The sequence below is a fragment of the Mesoplodon mirus genome (genome assembly GCF_964341445.2).
Source record: "Mesoplodon mirus genome assembly, chromosome: 4".
In the NCBI taxonomy this organism is placed as follows: Eukaryota; Metazoa; Chordata; class Mammalia; order Artiodactyla; family Ziphiidae; genus Mesoplodon; species Mesoplodon mirus.
This window is the reverse complement of record NC_138979.1, coordinates 35,594,900-35,613,784: the sequence shown is the minus strand read 5'-3', so window position 1 is coordinate 35,613,784 and position 18,885 is coordinate 35,594,900. Positions and strand designations below refer to the sequence as shown.

General features: G+C 43.8%; 1 protein-coding gene across 1 annotated transcript in view; it reads left to right on the top strand.

The window, feature by feature from the left end:
* The window catches only part of SH3GL3 (SH3 domain containing GRB2 like 3, endophilin A3), a gene marked incomplete at its 5' end in the record, with an annotated part of 143,852 nt that extends 133,868 nt beyond the window's left edge, over nt 1-9,984 (top strand). Inside the window, one exon of the mRNA XM_082617474.1 lies at nt 9,685-9,984. Within this exon, the coding sequence (XP_082473600.1) occupies nt 9,685-9,890 (206 nt within the window). The 3' untranslated portion in view covers nt 9,891-9,984. The remainder of the gene's footprint in view (nt 1-9,684) is intronic.
* Nucleotides 9,985-18,885: the final 8,901 nt, after the last annotated feature.

Here is an 18,885-nt window from a genome sequence, read left to right as displayed (position 1 = left end):
AAATTTTATTTCTTGATCTTGATGCTAGCTGCACAGATGTTTCAGTTTGTGAAAATTCATTAAACTATACACTTATGATATGCGCACTTATCTGTATATATTATACCTCATTAAAAAAGATTTTAAACAATATTTTTCTCAAAAAAAAAAAATAAAGAGCATCCCAAGGCACGGGAACTCCCGGAGCCTGCCCAGCTGAGGACCCACAGGCTCTTTCCAACCTAGGTGATGGACCATCCCCTTGGCTGGGGTTGGCTCAGAAACTGAGTGGGCATAAACTCACCAGCCAATAATTTTCAGAGTGGATGCATGAAGTGGCGATCAAGAACACAGACTCTGGACCTAGATGGAGGTCAGATATCAGCCCTGCTGCTTAATTGCTTTGAACCTAGGTTTCTCCATCCATCAAATTGGGGGAAATAATGGTACCTCATCAAAGGGTTTCTCTGAGAATTAAATCTGCTAACAGGCACTTAGAATATTGTCCTGGCACATGGTGTTCACTGAAAAACGGAGGGTTAGTATTTCATCCCTATAGCTGACTGGGACTGCAGAATTAATTCACTGTGGGGCTATCACTACCAGAATAAAGTGTGCCCAGCAATTCTGTACACGTGAGTAGCCCTTGGCAGCAGGGACTTTGGGAAACAAAAGGCGGGGTTGGGGGAAGGGCATCCAAAGAATTTTCCTGCTGTTAAAACAAGAGGGGGCCCAATATTGTTAGAAGCCGGTCCACATTATTGCCAAGAGGGAATTGAAATTTCTTTTAGGGTTTCCTGACCTATTATGTGTTGCTGATGTAGTACTGACTGACTGGCCACCTTACAATTCTTGTGGTAAGGTCTCTCTTTTTTTTTTCTTCCCCCAAATGGGGTGGAACAGAGCTTGAATAATAAATATTTAACAGAGACACTCCCTTTTCGCTGTTAAAATAATCTTTGTTTTAGTGCCTTAACAAGTAAGACTGGGTTGGGGTTTCGGCTGCCAGGAGCTCACGTGCACAAATTCTCAGCAGTTTCAGGTGCCAACTACCAAGCACGAGAAAGCATAGAGATGGAGGTGGTGGAGCAAGACCCAAGGGGAAGGGGGAGTGGGTGTTCAACAAAGATGGGGTGCTGGGTAGGACCCCTCCTTTATTACGGGAAGATCTGGGCAGAGGTGCGGCTTCTGATCCAGGGAAGCTGGGCACTCAGGCACCTCGCCCACGTTTGTGCCTAGTCCAGTTTGAAAAGGTCCCACTGAGGACATGTCACCTTTTCTGCCTGCACTTTTGGGTTCCATCCGTGGTGACACTGACTTGTCTTTTGTGGAGAGGGAAAATTCACACACCATCACGCAAATGGGCACAAACTTTCTTTCTTTTTAACTGAACTTGCTTATGAGCCTCCGTTTAGACTGATGGCGGAAACAACTTAATCTTTTTTCCATTTCTACTGTTGGCCAAAAAAAAAAAAAAAAAAAATTAATCTTTTTTCCATTTCTTCTAATGGTGGAAAAAAATGTAATCTTGCCATTTCAAGGTAATGCAGTCTCTTCCAATAGAAAGTGCAGACTATCCATTTATTGCTTTGTCAATTCAGGATTTAAATCTAGTCATTCGGTTGAAATTTCCTGCAAGGACTATTGGTTTTCCTCCAAGGTTCTCTCCTACCTCCTTCTGTACCCCGAGGTGTTGCCTGGGTGCAGGGGGAGTTTAGGCAACATCACAGTGGCAGGTGGGGAAGCGTGTCGGGGTCTTAACTGCTTCCACAGCTGAGATAACTTGTCACTCCAGGTCCAGGCCTGGGTCCGGGGCCTGAGTCTCTGCCTCTGGGTTGCTGGATCTCTGCATTCGGAGCCTGTGTACCCACCCCCAGGCCATCTCTGGTCCAGCTGCCCCTGCAGCACTTCCTCACTTCCTGCCAGGACTTGACACATGTTCACAGTTCGTGGGGAGCCAAGGGTGGCCCCCTCAGACGCCCTCTCTCTTTAATTATACCACCCACCATTTCCACTGTGCTCAGTGCCCCCAAGTCTAGAGCACTTTGGGGGCCTGCCTTCCCCCATGGTTCCAGTGGGAAGTGGGGCTAAGACCCCCCACCCAGGGTGGAATCCAGGGAGCAGTTCAGCCTTCTTCCCTGCCCTCTTCTCTCACCAGGCCTCCTCCCTGACTCCAGAAAGAGCTCCTATCTCTTCTCTGGGTGGCAGGAAACAGCCCTTCCCTCCCCACAGCTTGTAATACAAACCTCTATGCTCTGGAGTTCTTCAAGCTCTGCTTCCTTGGAAGCAGAAGTCTCCCCGCCCCCGCGCTTCTCAAATCTCATAAAAGCCTACCTGGCTCTGGCATGAAAGCCTGAAAGCCTTGGCGTTCAGACCATTTCACAACTGAAATGGCATTATTTTGGAATTTACCAGCTAAACATTGATTGCTCGTCTGCAGGTTCCACCTTCTCCCTAAAGTAAGGGCAGCCACGGCCACTTGGGTTGAGGGCCCCAGATGGCAAAAACGACCCAGCGTGACAAATGCATTGGACGATATTGCAGAATATTGTCCTGCTGAGGGTGTAGTTCAGGATAGCCAGACCAAGCTCTGGTGGGTGTGGATCTGCCTGGTGCCCGCACTGTTGAGAACTGTGTTCAGTGGGTGGAGGGGACGCAGCGCAGAGATGGGGGAGAGCCCGGTGCTCGTGTCTTATTACCTGAGTCAGGGAACTCTTGCCCAGGGGCTTTCCACTCAGGCGTCTCAGGAGAGATGCCATGTTTTGGGTTCATTTGCTGATGGAGTGTGATGTGAGTGCTTGGTCACTTCCCAGCTCTTAGGAAATCAAATTGCAGTGTGGCAATGGTCCCTCGCCTGGAATAAATGAAGTGAGAAGTGAGTGATGTGTCTTACCCCGGATCTGTTCAGTGCATGTGTGCAGGGGTTGCACATGTATGCACACATAGGTGGCGGTTGGGATAAGTGCATGCCTGCCATTTAGTATTTATTTTAGTCATTGTAGGTAGCTTACAAAGTAAATGGGAGGGGAAAATACACACACACACACACACACACACACAATTAGCCCTGTAGTCAGTGTGATAGCCTGTGAAATTTCTTGGCAACCCTTAGCAGTGGCATAGATCACATAGGAGGTGACATCAGGAGGGTAGGTCATGGGCTGGGGTCTGGAGCCCTGGTGTCTCTTTCTACCTTTGCCATTAGCTCTGGGGCCAGGCTGCTGTGACCTCTTCTTCAAAAAGAGGAGGGTTCACTGAAGACCACCAGAGACCCTTCTAGCATTGACATTTTGTGTTCAAGGAAATGCTTCCCAAGACCACCATGTACTTTGGCACCTGACTCCATCTCTGTTAAAAACTGACAGTGGGAGAAATGATAAAAGAATACTAATCATTTTAATAGACCACATGGAAACAGTTATTCATTAATAAAATTGACTTTGACTCAGAGGCTTGAATTGCTGCAGGGTTTCAGTGCCCAGCTCCCAGCCCCCCTGCCCACCCAGAAAGGAGCTGTATTTCCAAAGGAAAATGGAAAGTTCTGCTTGGAAACGCACAATTCCCCAATGTTTTGAAATCATTGAAGGTTATTCTGTTCATATTCAAGATCATGAACTGGGCCCCCTATTTAAATCCTTCTACTTCCCAATTACCATCATTATGACAAGAGGAATATACAGACTTGGGGTGGGATGGGGGCGTCTGTCATGGAAGGAGCCATCTACATGCCAGAAACATCAGGTAGATTCTAGAGATAATAGTGCAGGGGGCCCAGATTTTAAAATGCTGAGCTACCTGGAAGCACCACCGGGGAAGGAGCTTCCCACCTGCAGAGGAAGAAGAACCTCCCCCGACCCGGCCGACCCGCCACCACGCTCTTCCCTTTCCCCACGAGCTCCTTAACACTCCTGGGCTCTGGTCAAAGGAAGTGGAGGGAAAGAGGGCCGTGAGTCTGGTGGTTCGCAACTTCCTTTGGAAATGGGAAACACCTGAGAAATTTTTTTAACTTTCCCCCTTGTCTGGGTCCCATTGCCAGAGCTACTGATTTAATTGGTCTGGGGTCAGCCTGGGCAGTGGGCGTTTTAATGTGCCGCCAGGTTGAGAACCACTGCAGCAGGAAGGCAGTAGGTGGGAAACGCTCCTTATGCCAGCGGGGGGTTGGCTCTCACTCCCACGTGGGGTGGACAGTGTCCGCAGAAGCTTAGCAGTGGGGTGGCACCGAGGGAGGACTGCCCCCAGAGAAAGGGGTGCTGCACGGTGATTTTGCTGCCACCTCCCGGCCCTTCCCCAGGACAAAGGGGCTTCTCATTTGACCAACCCAAATCTATCTTCTCTCTTTACTTGGATGGAAAAGACTTGGTGAGGAAGGAACACAATCTCTAGCAGAACTTGTTTCAACTCTCAGTTGAAGTCTGGACAGGGAGAGAAATAAGAATGTTTCATAATAATAGAAAAAGGAAATAGAAATGGAAAACATAGGATGGCAGAGGTCACACGTGTGCAGATATTTCAATCATGGGAAAGGATTAAGCCCTCCTCTTAAAGGCCAAAACCCGTGAAACTGGCCTGGTCTGGCTCTGGGGTGCTGCCTTCCCCGCTTTGCAGACCTCACTCTGCTCGGGTGATGTAAAGAGGAACAAGTGTCTGCTATTGTGGTGTTCAGGCTTCCCTGGTCTCCTCCTGGATGGCCTGTTCCGTCCACTGGTGGTGGCCTCTGTCCATGTGGTGGCCTCATGTGGATGCAGTGTATGGTTTTCCTGGGGTGGGGTTCAGCTTCCTTCTACCTCCATCTTGACTGGGACAATCAGGTCTCCCTCTGAACTCACCGGTGGTCCTTGCTCTCCACCCCCTCTGCGAGGGGCATCACCTCACTTGGCCAGGGCAGCCCCTCAGCTCCTGCCCATGCTCTCACCTTTGGCTCCTCTGCATGGAACCATGGGAACCACTGGGGCCACATGTCCCCTTTAGGATCTGTAGGGAACTGGACTGGGGTGACCATATGTCCTTCCCAGACACACTAAGCCACTATCATAAGCTATCCTAGAAAGCCTTCTGTCTTCAGAAATCCATAGGCCTAGATAATTAGGAGCATTTTAAAATCAAGTCTTCAAGTTTGAAAATTTTAGAGAATAGAGAAAAGAGTTTAATTTATTTTATAAATGCACTTATACCAAAACATGACCAGAATATAAAAAGGAAGTAATTTCATTTTAAAATACAGAGGTAAAAATCTAAAATAGTAACAAACCCAGTCTAGACGTAGGATAAATGTACAACACATAAACAAGTGTGGTTTCCTCAAGGCATGCAATGATCATTCATTTAAAAATAATCTTGTAACATTAATCTTATTATTACTCAAAAAATATGATCCAGTTAAAGTCAAGATGAGGGTAACTCAATACATTGATACTAAAATTTACCTGGTTGAATGATTTTGTGGGAATAGGAAATTTTTAAATACAGGCATACCTTGTTTTATTGCACTTTGCAGATATTGCATTCTTTACAAATTGAAGGTTTGTGGCAACCCTGTATCGAGCAAGTCTATGGACACCATTTTTCCAACAGTGTCTGCTCACTTTGTGTTTCTGGGTTACATTTGGGTAATTCTCACAATAATTCAAACTTTTTCGTTATTATTGTATTTGTTGTGGTGATGTGTGATGTGTGATCTTTGATGTTATTATTGTAATTGTTTTGGGGGGGGACACAAATTGTGCCCATGTAAGGTGATGAACTTGAAAAACGTCTGTGTTCTGACTGCTCCACCAACCTGCCACTCCTCCATCTCTCTCCCTCTCCTCACCCTCCCTATTCCCCAAGACACAACAATATTGAAGTTAGGCCAATTAATAACCCTACAATCGCCTCTGAGTGTTCAAGTGAAAGGAAGGGTCACACATCTTATTTTAAATCAAAAGCTAGAATTGCTTAAGCTTAGTGAGGAAGGCATGTCAAAAGCCAGGATAGGTGAAAATCTAGGCCTCTTGCACCAAACAGGAGCCAAGATGTGAATGCAAAGGAAAAGTTCTTGAAGGAAATTAAAAGTGCTACTCCAGTGAACACACAAATGATAAGAAAGTGAAACAGCTTTATTGCTGATATGGAGAAAGTTTCAGTGATCTGGAGAGAAGATCAAACCAGCCACAACATTCCCTTAAGCCAAAGCCTAATCCAGAGCAAGGTCCTAACTCTTTTCAATTCTGTGAAGGCTGAGGTGAGAAAGCTGCAGAAGAAACGTCTGAAGCTAGCAGAAGTTGTTCATGTGGTTTAAGGAAAGAAGCTGCCTCCGTGATGTAAAAGTGCAAGGGGAAGCAGCAAGTGCTGATGTAGAAGCTGCAGCAGGTTATCCAGAAGATCAAGCTAAGATCATTAGTGAAGGTGGTTACACTAAACAACAGATCTTCAATGTAGATGAAATGGCCTTCTATTGGAAGGTGCCATCTAGGACTTTCATAGCTAGAGAGGAGAAGTCAATGCCTGGCTTCAAAGAACAGGTTGACTCTACTGGTAGGGGCTAATGCTGCTGGTGACTTTCAGTTGAAGCCAGAGCTCACTTACCATTCTGAAAATCTTAAATCCCTTCAGAATTATACTAAATCTACTCTGCCTGTGCTCTAGAAATGGAACAGCAAAGCCTGGATGACAGCACATCTGTTTACAACATGGTTGACTGAATATTTTAAGCCCACTGTTGAGACCTACTGCTCAGAATAAATGATTCCTTTCAAAATATTACTGTTCATTGACAATGCACCCAGTCACCCAAGAGCTCTAATGGAGATGTACAATGAGATCAGTGTTGTTTTCATGCCTGCTAACACAACATCCATTCTGCAGCTCATGGATTAAGGAGTAATTTCAACTTTCAAGTCTTATTATTTAAGAACACATTTTGTAAGACTATGGCTGCCACAGATGGTGATTCCTCTGATGGATCTGGGCAAAGTAAATTGAAAACCTTCTGAGAGGGATTCTCAGAATGGCATCATTCTAGATGCCATTAAGAACATTCATGATTCATGGGAAGAGGTCAAAATATCAACATTATCAGAAGAAGTTGATTCCAGCTCTCACGAATGACTTTGAGGGGTTCAAGACTTCAGAGGAGGAAGTAATTGCAGATGTGGTGGAAATAGCAAGAGAACTAGAATTAGAAGTGGAGCCTGAAGATGTGACTGAATTACTGCAATCTCATGATAAAACTTTAACAGATGAGGAGTTGCTTCTTATGGATGAGCAAAGAAAGTGGTTTCTGGTTTCTTGAGATGGAATCTACTCCTGATGAAGATGCTGTGAAGGCTGTTGAAATGACAATAAAAGATTTAGAATATTATAAAACTTAGTTGATAAAGCAGAAGCAGAGTTTGAGAGGATTGACTCCAATTTTGACAGAAGTTCTACTGTGGGTAAAATGCTATCCAATAGCATTGCCTGCTACAGAGAAAACATTTGTGAAAGGAAGAGTCAACTGATGCAGCAAACTTCACTGTTGTCTTCTTTTAGAAGTTGTCACAGCCTCCCAGCCTTCAGCAGCCACCACCCTGACCAGTCAGCAGCCACCAACATCGAGGCAAGACCCTCCACCAGCAAAAAGATTAGGACTCACTGAAGGCTCAGATGATGGTTAGCATTTTTTAGCAATAAAGTATTTTTAAATTAAGGTATACACATTGTTTTTTTTAGACAAAATGCTACTGCACACTTAACACACTACAGTTTAGCATAAACATAACTTTTATATGCACTGGGAAACCAAAAAATTTGGGTGACTTGCTTTATTGAGATGTTTGCTTTATTGCAGTGGTCTGGAACGAAACCTGCAGTATCTCCAACATGTGCCTGTAGAAGAGTAATAATGAGGAACGTGCTTTACTAATTACTAACCTTTACTTCAAAGCTACAATATTTAAAATAGTGTGCACAGTACAGTTACTGAAACAGATCAGTGGAGCAAAGTAGAAGATCCTAAAATAGATCCAAGTGCACATGATAATTAAATGTATGATATTGATAAAGATAAAAGTAGTATTTGAAGTCAGTGGAGAAGAATGGGTTATTTAATAAATCGTGTTGTGATAACTGCTTAAACATTATTAAAAGCAAATAATACTTTTATTTGCAAAAATCCAAACGGGTTGAAAGAAAACGTTTTCAACATTAAAAATTAATTAAAAAAAATTACTCGGATAAATTTAGTTGAATATTCATATATAATTGTAGAAGGGAAACCATGAATGAAAAGTTTCATCAGTTTGACTGCTTATGTTGTGTAAAATGTCTGCATGTATGCCAAAATAAAACAGAAACCCCCATCCCTGCCCCATCCCCAGTACACACTCCAAAAACAAAATAAAAGAAAAAAAAAGAAACAGATAATAAGCTGGGAATACTGCTTGTATCAAACATGACAGATATAAGGTTAATATTTATAGTATAAATGTGTATAATATATTAGGGGCTCCTAGTACTTTTAAGACAAAAAAATCATAGAAAAAATACATTGATAGTAAATTTTGAAAGTCTTGGAAAAACTTATGTCTATGAACAGCCAATTTCCTTCTAGACGTTTACCATCAGGAATTAAATGTACATATTTGTAAATACACATACATTAGTATATTTTTCAAAGAGTTATCAATGAAAGCCAAGAGAAAACAAACAGGAAAATGAAAAGGAAGGGATGGAGAATGGAAGAGGGAGAAAGAAAGAGGAAGGAAGAAAAAAAGAAAGGAAAGAAGGAAGGAGGGAAGGATGGGAGGAAAGGGAAGAAAGGAAGACCTTTAAATATCCTATAATAGGAGATCGGTTAAAGAAATTATGTTATACTGATAACAGTTGACAACTGGTCAGTAATTAAATGTAACCTGGAAAGAGGTTCACAGTAATACATATAGGAATTCTTTTATGAAAAGAGCTATATGTAAATACATACACAAACATATTCATAAAGATATCTGGAAGCTTCTATGCCATAATGTTAATTTAACATTGGTTACCTCTTCATTAGTGGTTTACAGCTAGCTTTTCTCAATTTTGCATGTCTTTTCTCTCTTTTTACCATGTTTAGTTTTAGTTTTGAAATTAAAAAGCAATTATTTAAAAAATGTTATTCTGAGAACTTCTGGCTTAGTACAACAATCCCAAGACTGCAGGCTGGTCTGTAGAGATTCTCCTCATCCCTCTCCAGTCGCACGCCCTGCCATGTTCCAGCTCCTGGTCACCAGCTCTAGGAAAATGTCCCTGACCACCCAGGCCTTTCCTGTTTCCTTCTTCTCTGAGCTATAGGTGATACAGTACCTCATCTTTGTTTTTTAAATGTTTCCCATGTGTTTTCCAGTCTCCAGAAAGAAACTATGAGCTCCCTGAGGGCAGGGGTTGGGCCTTGTAATTCTGTACCTCCCTTGGGCTCCAGGCAGAGCTAAGTAGCTGCTTCAAGGACAGGGGCTGGGCCTGAATTCTCTGGCTGGGAGAACTGATGAGAAAAGCCATGGGCCCAGGAGGTCATCTAGGGCAGCTGGGAGAGCTGAGGAGGGCAGAGGCCACAAGTACAGCACCTGTGAGGTGGGTTGAGCCGGCCCTGTCCTGGGAAGGAAGGCAGGGGCCTGCTGTCATGGTCTCTGCAACTCTCCACCTTTGCAATGCTCCCTGGGTGATTTGTCATGTTAACCTGTGCTTTTTGTCTCCATGTGATGCGGACAGGTTCTCACATTCCCATGGACCAGCCCTGCTGTCGTGGTCTCTATGAGTTTGAGCCAGAAAACCAAGGAGAACTAGGATTTAAAGAAGGGGATATCATTACATTAACCAATCAGATAGATGAAAACTGGTATGAAGGAGTTCTCCATGGGGAATCTGGATTCTTCCCCATTAATTACGTGGAAGTGATTGTGCCTTTACCTCAGTAAATGTGTAACTCAAACTTTGGACGTACTTTCATAACGGAAATGAATTCACACCAGTGTTCTCTCAGTGTGGTGTTCTATGGCATTCTTGCTCTTTGACCAGCTTAATGACTTTTGTATGTGTGTTCTCTTTATAATGTATTTTGTATCCATTTAATTTGTATAAATGATTTTCTTGTCTTAGCTACATGAAAATACCATTTTTTTTTTTGCTGACTGTCCTAAAAGTCATTGGTTAAATAAATGTCTGTGCTTGTTGTTGCTAAAAATAAATGGCACCCACTGCAGTTTTGTTAGTGAATTGCCCATATTCCTCAAGCTGTGATGGAATGCGACACTTGAAACTAAGAACTGCTAAATATTTTGTTTCCTGACATTACTGATGGCATCCAGTCTTTTCCCTTCATGGTGTTTTAGCTGACTTGTGAATAGCCCAATAAACATGTCACACTGTGTTGGCAAAAAGGCCTTGGTTATTCTTAATGTTGAATTGATTTTTAAGACAGTCGTGCACAGCTGCAAACTCCTCCTGTGCCCACTCTGACTCAGGGTCCAGCTTGTGACTTGTTTGGCCTGTGAGATCGTAGCAGGCTGGATACAAACGGAAACTTGAAATAGCACTCAGCCTTCCCACCTGTGCTCTTGCACCTGCATCTTCACAAGGAGAACATGCCCAAGCTAGCCTACTGGAGAAAGACATGGACCAGAACCGAGTTACCGTAGCCAACCTCCAGACCTGTGGGCAAAGGTGAGGAAGCAGGGACACTAATCTACTACAGTTCTAAATATAAATAAGTACTAGATATTCTTAAATGGATCAAGTTTATTTATGTGGCTTCCTCTTCCTTGAGGATATGTTCTTCTGAGATTTCTCCATCCCTCAAACGAATGGACTCCTGACAGGCACATCTTTCAATTCAATGGGTATTGCTAGGTGTATTTGACCCTTAGCATGGACACTGCTTAGCTTCAAGTTGGGATCCCTCCTCACTTTTGCCTCATCTCTTGTTTTGCTATAGAGGCAAATGGAGTGAGTCCCAGGAGACTCACACAGTGTCTGTCCTTATGAGATCACACATGGCCATGTGCATGGTCTAGGTCCCAGTGGATAACTGGGTTTTGTTCAAATCTCCCCTTGGGGGTACTGAGCAAGGCCAGCTTGAGATCTGGCCTTTGGGCGGCACTAAGGGTTGGTCTCAATGGGCTGACAAGGGAAATGTGATCCTACTCAGTGTAAGTAAAAGTACAAAGAGCAGGAAGGGGGAATAAAAAGCCGAGTCTGTAAGAAATAACAAGAGATCAGCGAAGGAGATCAAATACTAACCTCAAGGCCAAGTCTAGAGGGCCGAAATAGGAGCATTAGAGAGATGTCAGAACATAGAATCAAGGGAGTATTCGAGGGCAAGCCCTAATGAAGTGTCCAGTAGAAAGGTGCATGGGGAATTATCTGCCTAGAAGAAGCCCCCAAACTCAAGCCAAGTTCCGTTGACATAAAGGTTCTCTGCCTCAGAGGTAAACCGTGGGAAGGGGGCTAAGAATCAAAGTGGATGTTATGGCTCCTTTAGGAAAACTTGTTCCAGTTCCTGGGATTGTCCTGGGATCAAGGGTTCTTGGGGACATTCCTTTGGACTTGGAGTAATTCAGGCTTAAAGTGTTCCTCTCAGGAGCCACCTCCATTTCCCACCCCATGAGCAGGAAGAATGAGTTATGTTCACCTCCATGGAGGTGGAAGAAAGACCACCTTCCTGGGCCAGCTGTGTCATTTGCTTTATGTGCATTTTCTAGTTTAATCTTCATTAAAAAAACTAAGGCAAGTTGCAGTGTTCCTATTTGCAGGTGAAGAAATTGAGACTTAGAGAAGGCAAGTGACTTGCTGAATGAATATCACAGAGCTCAACTCTAAAGGCCGTGCTATTTCTGTACCTGTCAGATTGATCTTTTAGCGTGTCTGCCCCACATATAACTTCTACTTTACCCACTGTGGAGGGACCCATCAGCTACCCTGAACATTATGACCCTATCCACTGGCCACAGTTGATTGGACCAGGGATGTGCATCCACTGTTTCTTTTTCAGTAGTGATAACTAGAACCCATTTGCTACAAATTAGGTGGTCAGTGTCTTAGTCCAAGGCCCCACCGTTGTTAATGTCTCTGGGAATGTGGCTACCCTGGCAACTAGAAGATCTCTTGTTTAGTGTACAGCACTGTAAGTCTAAGCCCCCTTGGTGCCTCCCATGGGCCAGTCCCTGATGATAACTAATGATGTTGAGCACCTTCTCATATGCTTATTGGTCATGTGAAGTGTGTCTTCAAATCTTTTGACCATTTAATTTATTTATTTATATATTTTTTGGCCACATCACGCAGCATGTGGGATCTTAGTTCCCTGACCAGGGATCCAACCCACACCCCCTGTAGTGGAAGCGTGGAGTCTTAACCACTAGACCACCAGGGAACTCCATCTTTTGACCATTTTAAATTGCTTATTATTAACTTGTGAGAATTCTTTATATATTCTGTATATGTCTATATGTCTATATTTATATTAGTATGTTGTTCTTAGAGTATCTTAATGTTGTTTGGTCTCAGTTGTAGAACCTCTGATAAGCTATGTTGGACAACATCGTTGGACCTAATTTCAGGTGGGAAATAGAATATATAGTAAACTTTAGTATTGGTGGCTGGAGTGGATTGATTAATGGCCTCCAAAAAGATATGTCCCAGTCATAACCTACAGTACCTGAAAATGTGAATTTGGAAATCAGGTCTTTGCAGATGGGGTGTTAAGATGAGATCATCCTGGATTAGGGTGGGCCCTAAATCCAATGACTGGTGCCTTTATAAAAGGAAGGAGAGGAGGATTTGTCACAGAGCCAGACACAGGGCAGAAGGCCATGGGGAAAGCATGGGAAAGCTTCCATGGGAAAAGCAGAGAAAGATTGGAGTGATGCTCCCAGAAGCCAAGGAAGAGGCGAGGAAGGATTCTGCCCTAGAGCCTTCAGGTGGAGCACGGACTTGCTGACACCTTTATTTTGGACATCTGGGCTCCAGAATAGTGAGGGAACTAGTTTCTGTTGCTTTAAGTCACCCAGTTGTAGTCATTTGTTACGACAGCCCTAGGAAACTAATACAGTGGTGTTCATTTAGTTATTATACAGTTTCAACTCATTTCAGAGCTTTCTAGGGGCAAAATCCACCATGTCAATGAGGACATCCAAAAATGTAGTAGTTGGTAAGGCAGAAGTAGCCTCATGAAGATGGGAAATGTCTTCTTCCAGTTGACCATAGGCTTAATGACTAAGCCCAAGAGATTAATGGAAGAAAAATCCAAAGAGTGCTGGGGTATGTGTGGTGGACACTTCTTCTCCACTTGGGATGCCTCCTCCATATAGACGCAGCTCTTTTCGTATGACTTTCTTGCCCTCTTTACACCTTCTAGCTCATGAGCCCTGGGTCCAGGGGGAACTTAATCTGACTGATGAGTTTAGAAAGAAGAACTGAGCAAATGTAGCTCAGCCCCTCCGCTCCCCTTCTCGGGAGCTGCTCATCAGTGGAGAGCACACGGAAAGCCCAGGAATAAAGGTGATGTGTGGTCTTCCTACACTTTGTTATTATTGCTCCATTGGTTCAAGATTTGGACAGAGGAGTTCTGTTTCTTGGTCCCCTTGAACACCAACACTTACTATACTTTTCATCTCAGTGAGGTGTATTATCCTACCATTTAATCCCATTTTAGTCTACATATATTTATTCGATCTATATGTACATATTTATAACTGTCAGTGTGAAGCCACAGGAATGGTAATAGCTGAGAGCCCACAATGAGAGGACGCGGGGCTGCCTTGCTCTCAGCTATACTGCCTCTGCCTCTTGGCTCTCCCAATGCATCTGGATGCAGCTCAGAAAATGACCGTTCTTCAAAGGCTCTTGTGACTCTTGAGATTCCAAAGATGGAGGGGTTAGTGCTCCCCAGAGCCTTCACCAGAAAGGTGACACATCTTGTATACATTAAACTGATCATTCTAAAAACCATAGTCTCTGGTTTACATAGCCAGGAGGAAGCCAGAGGAGGAGGCTAGCAAGAGGCAGCCAGGAGGGTACCACACAGGGAGATACACCTACAGAGGGACCATTCCTGTGAGGTCCCAGGCCAGACGTGGTAAAGAATCAGGTGATGCTGAGTCTCCCACAAGATACCCATGGTCTCCTTAGCTTCCTGGCCGGGTGAACGGAGGACATTCACAGTGCACAGCTCTCTTCCTTCATCAAGAGGGCCATTGTCGCCAGAGCGATGGCTACTAGTGTACCTCATCAACCCGCTGAGTTTCAGTTGTGGGGATAATTCCCTTCCTCAGTTTCCAGCATTCATATAGAATTTTATATAATATCCATTTAGTGATTTCAGTGGGGAATGGGTAGGATGAGTGAAACATTTGAGTTCAGATCATCTTGGATCAGAAGTCTCTACCTGACCTGACATTTCTTGTCAATATCAGGGGTCTTTTTTGAAAGGAAAAATTCTTTTCCATTTTCTTTATTTATGCTTTGCAGCACACTAGTCATTTTGTTCTCAATCTTCCTGACACCATACATGAATTTGGGGATACTTGTTTCATGGAGTTTTTTTGGTTTCTTTCTTGGCTTTTAAAAACAATAAAAATACACTGCTCTGGCACATTTTTTTTTTTTTTTTTTTTTTTTTTTTTTTTTGTGGTATGCGGGCCTCTCACTGTTGTGGCCTCTCCCGTTGCGGAGCACAGGCTCCGGACGCGCAGGCTCAGCAGCCATGGCTCACGGGCCCAGCCGCTCCGCGGCATATGGGATCCTCCCAGACCGGGGCACGAACCCGCATCCCCTGCATCGGCAGGCGGACTCCCAACCACTGCGCCACCAGGGAGGCCCTCTGGCACATATTTAATGAAATAGCATTTAGCAATTTCATGGGAAAGGCTGAATAAGTCCCTCTCTTGCTTTGATGGTAAACCAGAGACCCAGGCTCGGATTGAATGTCAAACTTGCCTTGGAGGATTCAGGGGTGGGTGTGTCTTTCAGGCGGAAATTCACAATGAAAGAGCAAAAGAACAGAGCTGAGAAAACATCCTTCAGGCCAGAGCCACTGAACCATAAGAGCAAATGGTGAAGACAAAGGCAGAAATCAAAAGTGGCTCCCAGTGATTGCTCCTTGGTTTTGGTTTTTTGAGAAAAAGAAATAAACGTGTGATATTTTCACTGTTAGGAGAAATTATAGACATACTACATGCACATTAGGGAACATTTAGAAATTCCTTTCCTGATGAACAGATGTATGGATAGATGGGGAATGAGCTAGCTAGCTGCCTGTTTTCACCCAAACTATCAACTTCCATGGCTTCAAGTATCAACCATATGCTGAGGAGTCACAAATCTAAATCTCCAGCCCAGGTTGTCTTCCTGATTCTAGACCCAGAGGCATTTCCAGCTCAAAATGTTCCAGGTGAACCCATCATCTCTGCACTGCCTCTCTCCAGGCAATATACTCCTCTTCCTCATGTTCCCAGTGTCCACGAATGACACTGCCATCACCCACGGCCCATGGCAGGGCCTCTCTACCCTTTAAGTCATTCACCAAGTTTTAACAATTCTACGTCTCTAACAACTGTCTCAAATCCGTCCACTGCTACTAGTACCAGGTTAGGCCATCATGAGCTCTTGCTTGGATTATTAAAAATACAGGCAGACAAAACATTATCTGACATAAATCATACCAATGTTTTCTTAGGTCAGTCTCCCAAGGCAATAGAAATAAAAGCAAAAATAAACAAATGGGACCTAATCAAACTTACAAACTTTTGCACAGCAAAGGAAACCATAAACAAAAAGAAAAGACAATTTACAGACTGGAAGGAAATACTTGCAAATGATGTGACCGACAAGGGCTTAATTTCCAAAATATACAAACAGTTCATACAACTCAACAACAAAAAAACAAACAACCCAATCAAAAAATGGGCAGAAGACCTAAATAGACATTTCTCCACAGAAGACATACAGATGGCCAATAGGCACATGAAAAGATGCTTGACATCGCTAATTATTAGAGAAATGCAAGTCAAAACTACAATGAGGTATCACCTCATGCTGGTCAGAATGGCCATCATTAAAAAGTCTACAAATAACAAATGCTGGAGAGGGTGTGGAGAAAAGGGAACCCTCTTACACTGTTGGTGGGAATGTAAGTTGGTGCAGCCATTGTGGAAAACAGTATCTCATTTGCTCCTTCAGGCAGGGCTGTATCTTACCACACCGTTGTATTCCCAGGACCTAGAACATAACCTGGCAAAAATAGATTGTCAGTTAATATATATTGCATTTTGCTGCATTGAACTGAATTGTTCTCTAAGCCTAAAGCTGACTGGACATAGATGGTGGCATCTGAAGGAATTTGGTTCTTCACACTCATCCATAGAACATTTCTTGCCTGAGTCTTGGTAAAGAAGGGATAAAAATGCTTAATTGGCTATCCAAACTCCCAAAGTTAAGTGTGTTTTGCAAAACTTGATACATAGAAATGTTTTTATTGAACTTATATTTGAAAAAAGATTTTTCAAGTATTTCTTTGTGGTGTTTCCAACCCAAATATTGCCAGTCTGACAGAGTAAGGGACACATAGGGAAGTAGACTAAACAAGTGGGTCTCATTTTGTGGTGCAGGGTGAGTGACATGCCATGCAGCATGGGAGAAAATGCTTTTGTGTACAACTCTTCTTGACGACTTGTAAGAAAACCGATATCACATTTTTAAACAAAAAAGTGTACAGAGTACTTTGCACTCTGTTATTTTTGCTCAAATTAATCAATTCTGGGAAAAAAACCTTGGACTCCTAGAGTTGTCAGAGATGATGTGCTAGGTGTGAATTTTTCAGGAAGCTAAGGGTGAATCGTTAAAGGAATATATGGTGCCTGTTTTTGTTTTCCTTTTCTTACAATTTAACCCTTTGGTGAGTGAATATTTTTCTAAAATGTAGCCTGTACTTCCATACATCCATCAACAGAATCTAAGGAACAAGTGAATTCATAGATAACCTGGATTCATGAGCATGAACACAGCCCTGTACAATGATACTGTGATACTTTCAGGCCCCACCAAGATGAACAAAACTGTACCAGACTTACGGTGTCTTTTATTTCTTTTGTGCCTTTTACAGTTTTTCTGTAGCACCTTCATGCTGTTAGTATCCCTTTTCTCTGGAGATATTCTGTCCCTTTCTAATTATAGCCTCTAATTTACCCTTGAAAACTAGATGACAAACATGTGAGAACTATGTGCAAAGAAAGAATCAATAGTCTCAAATGAGACATAAGTATTTGCTTATATGCAATATGCTTAAATCTGATGTCAGTTGGATGCTCAGAGGCCTTTTTTGTTCTGGTTGTGGGGAAATGAGGAGAGACTTCCAGAGCTGGGTTCTAGATTAGGAAGATGTTTCTATGTTATACAAGCAAAGTATAGAAACAATCTCAGAAGTTAAAGTGGAAGGACCTCTTAGAACTTTCTGATTTTTATATTTCACAAAATAATGGAGAAAAGTGATGCTAAGAGAGGTGAAGTGACTTACCTGGAGTCCCCCAGTGTGTGGCCAAGCCTGGACAGGTAGCACATTTCCCGACCACAGCTCCAGTGTTCTCTACACTGGCCTTGTGCCTCTGAGGGGAAGAAGATAAGGTTCTTGTCAAGGGTAAAGGGGATGAATTCAAAGGCACTAGTAAATCCACTCTTCCTAGAGTACCTATGGTTTGCTCATGTTCCATTGTAGAGTCTATGTGCACATATATGTCTGTGTATATGTACAGGTTTATCAGAGTATGAGATGCACATAAAACTAAGGTCAGCACCTTCCTAGCCCTGGAGACCACATGAAAATCAGCCTTGGGTCTGGGGCCTGGAGAATTTTCTGGCCCTGAGAAGGGTCAACAAATCCCAACTCTTTGCAGCACTTTGGGGGACTATAGCTTTGCAGCACTTTGGGGGACTATAGCTTTCCCTTGACCAATCCCAAAGATTTGGAACTTTCTAGAAAGAGTCTGTCTAACACCACCTCACCCTCCTGACAGAGATTTTAACTGGCTCAGACCTCCAGTGCTGCAGCAGTCATAATTCCTAAGCCTCCTGACTTGAAATGATGGATCTGGCACCTCTAAGAAGGCGTGAAATCACGGATCTGGCATGATCTGATCCCCAGCTCCTTGGGGATCTGGGTGCAGGATGAGAGGAAAAACCAGGAAGGGGGGTGTGCCAAAGCACACAGAGCCCCTCACCAAGTAGAACCACTCCTGTCACACCTCCTCCCAGGGGCTTTTTTATTTTTGCTTATGAGGCAGAAGCCTTGAACACGTTTTATAAAGCAAATTTTTGTTCCAAAGAAGTACTCTGGACAGGCAGAAAACTATCACCACTGGCTGAGCCTGTTTCCCATGTGGGGCGGGGCACACCTGAGAAGCCAGTTGTGGTAGATGCTGTTGGTACCGGAGCCCTGTCCGGACCCTCATTATTGACATGTACCCCCATCTCCCAGCTTACATGAGTGTGGCAGCCCAGGGCTTATACCTGAGACCTGCTCTGGAGCATTGCCTTTGGCTTATGAGAGCTGCTTAGGAGGTTCCACCGCCATCCAGATCCAGTGGAAGCAACGACTGTCACGTGCGTACAACCCAGTCCTGTTGCCTGGAGACAGGGCAACTCTGTGGTGTAGGTTCGGCTGCAGGATCCCTGAGGATCAGGAGAGGGCTACACCTTCCCTGGGGCACGGGCTTGCCCTGCTCTCCACCCTTCCCTATCCTGTATCCCTTGCTCCCTTACAGATCTTTCCTGTGAGAGCACTCCCTCGGCAATCTCGCACCCCTAAGACACCATGCTCACCTGACGTTTCCCCTGATGCATCCTTCGTTCCTACTTCAGTCAGCTCTAACTTCTATAGGATTTGCCTCCAAGGGCTCCTTTTCTCCAAGCCTCCGGCACCAT